Source organism: Carya illinoinensis, chromosome 10 (genome assembly GCF_018687715.1).
Source record: "Carya illinoinensis cultivar Pawnee chromosome 10, C.illinoinensisPawnee_v1, whole genome shotgun sequence".
In the NCBI taxonomy this organism is placed as follows: domain Eukaryota; kingdom Viridiplantae; phylum Streptophyta; class Magnoliopsida; order Fagales; family Juglandaceae; genus Carya; species Carya illinoinensis.
Genome location: NC_056761.1, coordinates 33,516,838 through 33,522,902, shown reverse-complemented (window position 1 = coordinate 33,522,902; position 6,065 = coordinate 33,516,838). Strand labels below are relative to the sequence as shown.

Genomic DNA, 6,065 nt, shown 5'->3' with positions numbered 1-6,065 from the left:
GCAGACGCAGGGAGAGTCTCATAGAGAGACTCAGGGACCTGCATAGTTAATATTTGGCCATGAACCATTTTTTGTGAATTTTGATAAGGAGATGAAGGTGAAAGTAATATAGTTTTCACAAAATGCCTCCTACTTAGTTAATATTTTGTTTAGGGTCTAATGGTGTGGGGTAGGTAGTGTAAGGTTAGGTTTTGTGGATATTTTGTAGCTTATGCCATTGTACATTTCTGTTGCCACCAACCACTACATTTTGGAAGTTATTGGTCATTGGATGTCAGGTCAAACTACTACAACAAGGTAAGTAATGTCCTACACCCATAGGCTTTTTTATGGTCTGATTTGAATTCTTAACGATTAGCATTGCATACTTATTTGCATGTTATGATTGACATCGATTGAATAGTTTAAGAAAGAAAATCATCCCTCTTTGGTGCTACTGCAGTTTTGATTTCTCCTAAACCATCTGGAAACCTATGAAGTATATATGAGGCATATTTCGTATCTCTTCCTTTTTTTGTATCACTTAGTATCTCTTTGATGAAATTTTCCTTGTTAAGAGCTTAAAAATTCTGTCGATTAGTATTATAGACTGACTATTTGGTTTTATCAATGAAGCGTCGGACGATGGTTTCCAGGAAAATGACGAGTAAGAAAATTCAGATGAAGAGGATCGACAACACCACAGCATGGCAGGTGACTTTCTCTAAGAGGAGGAAGTGCATATTTAAAAAAGGCAGCCCAAGGTTTCTCTCCCTCTCTCACTCCTCTTTACTTATAGGGGAACATATATCCTATTTATTAGAGTAAAGTAAGTACGTAGTTGACTATGATTTATGAAGATTGACTTGTTCGTGCATTCACTAATTGGTTGAAAGAGAGCTAGATGCTTAATTGGCCAAGATTTATTTTTCTGTTTTGTTGGTAAACTTTCTAGAACTGATGGATGCTATAGGTGAGAAGTGATTGCTTTGCATACAGAGTTTCTGGTGATAAAGAATGGTGTCTCCCTACACAGGATTAGATATAGTTTTACTTATATGTGTGGGTGTTAGTTCCGAACAACAACAAGCTAACCACTGCAATTTGAATGAGTATTTAAGAATTAATTTCCGGCTAATATCAGAATATAGCTGATTAATAACCAGTCACCATCCAAATTTTTACTGACTTCTGAATCGGTTCAAACACAAGCTGGCCTCCATCCAACTTTTCCATTTTAGGCATGCGATGATTAAATAATTTATGTTCATTTTCAGATTAGAAATCAGCTAAATTATTCCCAGCTGTCTTCATTGTATATATGGGTTAAATCAAGTGAAAATGTTGAATAGGTTGTCTTTTGATTATAATTAATGTTGATATTAAATGTGGCCGTTGACCAACAAATACTTCAAACTTAGGAGTGTAGTCTTCTGCTTGCTTTTCTTTGCTTTTAATCATTCTCTTGTCCGAGTCAGAAGCATCAAATAGTTGCAACATATAAAACATAACTGATGATGCAACTTAGACCAAGTCTTCCCACGTTTTTAGAAAGGCTTGTTCAATGTCCACTTGATGCAAAAGGAGACAAGCCAAACTTGCACTAGCAACCACCAATCAGTAAAGAACACATGAAGCATCCAACCTTTTAAATCCCATGTTATCTCAGGGATGCTAACCCAGCTGAATAATGGTTCTTGATCCGAAGATCCAATTAAATAACTCAGTATGACTATCTATTTGATTTGGAACTTAACGTTTTTGAGACCCATGATTATCTTGTGATACATATGTGATGATTGAAATCAATTAGGTAGTAGAATATACTGCATTCTATGTTACATTTCTTTTAATAAAAACTATGCATGGGGAAATTTATTGCTACATCGTTAAAAAATCTTATTAGAAAATTCTTCACATAGTTGGTATAGAAAACATGTACATTTGAAAATAACAACATTGTTGAATACTTTGATTTATTGCATTTTGCATTCTATTTGGTTGTGCATGCTAGCTAGCTTGTGTTTGATGACATCTCTAAAAGCTCATGACTTATTTTTTGTTCTTGTTTCTCACAGGATTGAACCAAGATATCAAGAAATAGCGCAAAAACATTTCATAAGCTGTCAAAGATTGATGGAATAGCTAGCTAAACCCATATAGAATTACTTTCACTTGTAAATTTTTGTTACATTGTGATATGTTGGATGGTTTTATGTAAAACTTAAAACAATGGCAGTGCAATGGTTAAGCTTTACATATGTACTTTGAGGTTATATGAATGATGTTTCAAGCAAAAATGAATTTCTCTATATATAGTATTTTTTAACTTATTAACTTGCTTTGTTTATTAACACGCAAGTATTCAGGGAAAAACAACGTATGAATGTACAAATTAAACAGGGACTGCTTCCAAACATTTCCGGCGACAATATTTCGCCGGAATAAATTAAATAACAGCAAAGCTTCACTATTTCCGGCTACAAAAGTAGTTGCAAATACTTTTTTCTGGCAAAAATATATAGCCGGTAATAAAATTGTCAGAACCAATCCAGCACTATTTCTGGCTATAAATGTAGCTGCAAATATAAATTTCCAGCTAAAAATATATAGCCGGAAAATAATTGGGCGACTGAAAACTAGCCACTATCTATTTGCGGCTTAAAAAATTTTGACGCTAATAAGTATTTCCAGCTAAAAATATAGCCGGAAAGTATTTTTGGCTATTTATGATGGATATTGGCAAAAGTTATTGCGACAACATTTTATTTATTTGCGGCTATTATTATTGTCGGAAATAATATGTATTTCTGGCTATTATAAAAGTAGCCGGAAAATGTTTTACTTGCCTCTCTAATAGTGGCTATTCCGTGGCGACTATAAATAGCGGGTAATAAACAATACCGGCGAAAACCGGTGTTTTTTCCGGCTACTGTACCCGCCGAAAATGGAGCAATTTCTTATAGTGAGTAAAGGACCTTGGCAAGTTATCTTTTTTGTTTTTTTTTTCTGGGACTTGAGGTTGACGACATTGAGCAGAGACTTTTACTTACATAATGCAAGTACATTAAGGGCCTTCTCACTCAAAGCAACATGCTTCATGCCAAGCCAATGTCATCACCCATGGCTGCCTCTCTGAAATTATCAAAGTTTGATGCTCCTGATTTTGCATATATCACATTATACCGAAGCTTGGTTGGTGGTTTACAATATTTGTCACTAACTCAACCTGACATATCCTTCTTTGTCAACAAGGTTTGTCGGTTTCTTAATGCTCCAAAAGCCACACATTGGAGTGCAGTCAAGAGAATTCTTCGGTATCTTAAAGCTACTATAAACCACGGGCTGCTCTTTCAACCTCAGTGCATCTTCACCCTTCAAGCATACTCTGATGCTGATTAGGGTGGATGTCCAAATGATCGTAGATCAACAGGAGGCTACTGCATATATATTGGTAAGCACTTACTTTCATGGAGTTCAAAGAAGCAAAAGACTGTGGCTAGATCATCAACTGAAGCGAAATACAAGGCAGTTGCTGCTGCTGTTGCTGAAATTATTTGGATTCAAACACTTATCCGAGAGTTTGGTCTTCCACTTACTCAGTCTCCAATTCTCTGGTGTGATAATCTTGGGGCAACATACCTTTTAGTTAATCCGGTCTATCATTTGAAAACCATACACATGGACATCGATTATCACTTTGTCTGAGACCGTGTAGCTGCCAAACAACTTCGAGCGTCATTCATCTGTTCAAAAGATCAGATTGCAGACGTTCTCCCACAGCCCTTGGTTGCTGACAAATTTCTACATTTCAAAACGACTCTCAATGTGGTTGACACCCGCTTGGACTCACGGGGGCATATTACACTTAGTGATCAAATCATGGATCTTAAATCAACTTCATAGCAAATGCACGATACCTCATAATACTAGATTTATTTGCTCTTCTTCTAGAATGTACTATAGTTATTCTCTGCTGTAGTTTGTTACTCTCTGTTGTAAATCGTTAGCTACACATTGATTCTTATTCTTTGTAAAGGTCTATATATAGACTCTGTAGTTACCATTCTATATATAGAAAAAAATATTATTCACTCTCTCGTTCTCTTCAACACACCCATCACCCTTAAGCCACCACAAACTCAATTGCCGAAAGCCTTATTTTCAAACACCACAGCAAATAAACAAGGAAACTAAAATCAACATTATAGAAAGCAACGTACATCTTCCCTTAATTGGTGAGTCGGTGACAATCCCTAGTCTGTCACCTTTACCCAAATTTATTCTACAGATAAAAACTGCTATTTCATTACTAAGTAGCTCCATTTTTATGGCCCATTACCATCGCATGTCCTCATAGAAGAACTTCTTAAAAGAATTCATGCATTCTGTTTGCAAACGGAGTGCTATGATTAGAGATCCATCCGCAGCTGGACTTGACATGATGTATGTCTTGCCATCATCATCATTTAATAATGCTGGACCAACGTATATTGGCTTTCCCCACCCAAAATCCATACCATAAAATGGCAAATTGATCCAACTTAAAATAGAAGCGTTGGGATTTCCCAAATAATTAGGTGGATTGGTGTATGCACCATTGTGCAAGCCACACCTCAAAGCACCCACATCCTTATGGCTAGCTATAAAATCAAGAGCAGACCTTATATACTCATCTGTCATGCGCTCGATGGCTTCCCTTAGTTTTCCAGCAGCAAAACTAAGTGGTTTGGCCAAGAGGTCACCATGGACACATTTCGATGTTACGGTCTGAAGAACTGTGTTTCCAAAGTATCCTGGGGGGAGAGACGGCTTCAGGCGGCTGCGAAAATCAATCACCAAGGTAACTCTTGTTGGTTGAGAGTTATCGTTTGCTCGCGCCTTGCATATACACCTCCATAAGTGGCTGGCAATAGCTTCATATCGAGAATATGGTCGCGTCGACACCATGTCCACGTCCTGACATGGGGTCTCATTGGCTTTCTTCCTTAGTCCCTCGACTTGCTCTTTGGTGACTTTCAATATGGCGACAGAAGTTTCTTTCTTCTTCTCCTCTTTGGCATCAGTGTGTCCCAATCGGAGTGGTGGTTTGGTGAACTCTATATGCTCAAAGCGTGGAGGCATAAGGGGTTCGAGTGATTGTAATATGGTGCGATCATGAAAAGGCATCTCAATCTCCTCCAATTCATCTCCTCGAGCCAACTTGGCCCATGCATTGAAGAATTTAGCTGCAGACCATCCATCAACCATTGTGTGGGACATGACTGTTGCAACACAGAGACCACCGCAACTAAACCTTGTGACTTGCACTAGCAGCAAGGGCCAGTCCTCAATCGGACTACCATAATCAACCTTAGGGACCAGATCTTCGATTGCCTTCATTGGTGCCAAGTCGCCTAGTTCATCAAGTTTTGCTTCTGAATAAGCTTCCAGTAACAGCACTCCCTTGGCATTGCAATGGAGTTCCAGTCGGCCACCATGAATCCAGTGTAGTCGACCAGCTAGTGGATAATAGGGAACCAATACACGACTTAGGGAGTCTTTCAAAGTCTCTACCGTTTTTTCTCGTTGTTGTCGCCGGTGGCTTTGTAAATAAAGATGAGCGGTATATGAGTCCATTGCATTCGTTGATCACACTCAGATAACCGTAATACGCCACCCGGGGTAGGGTTGCTCGGAATGATGGAGGAAGTAGACTTGACGTAAACCATTATGTTTTGAAAAATATTCTAAGATAAGCTCATCAACGTTTGGGATGAGAGGGGCAGGATTAGTGGGGCTTACAGGTCGTATTCTTTAGATATGGGTCTGCAAGTCCTGATAAATTTAAGAGGAGAAATGATATTTGAGTTGTGAAAGTATCGTGTAGTCTATTTAAAAAAAATAAATTAATATGAGATCTATATAAAAAAATAAACTTTTTTAATTATAGACCTTACTCTTTTTTAAAATAATTGTACGATATTTATATACTCTATAACTATATGTAGTATTACTATTTGAAAACTCATCATCGTTGGAATCTCCTTATTGTTACAGGACTTCGGTATATTGTCAATTTTTGTTTTAGAATTGTTTGAGATTGT

At 37.5% G+C, this 6,065-nt stretch overlaps 1 protein-coding gene across 1 annotated transcript; it reads right to left on the bottom strand.

Moving 5' to 3' along the window:
- Positions 1-4,160: 4,160 nt before the first annotated feature.
- LOC122279789 (spermidine hydroxycinnamoyl transferase-like) lies at positions 4,161-5,770 on the bottom strand. The gene has a single exon (XM_043090618.1). It carries the CDS (start codon positions 5,596-5,598, stop codon positions 4,318-4,320), a length of 1,281 nt encoding a protein of 426 aa, XP_042946552.1. The 5' UTR covers positions 5,599-5,770; the 3' UTR covers positions 4,161-4,317.
- Between the last annotated feature and the right edge of the window lie 295 nt (positions 5,771-6,065).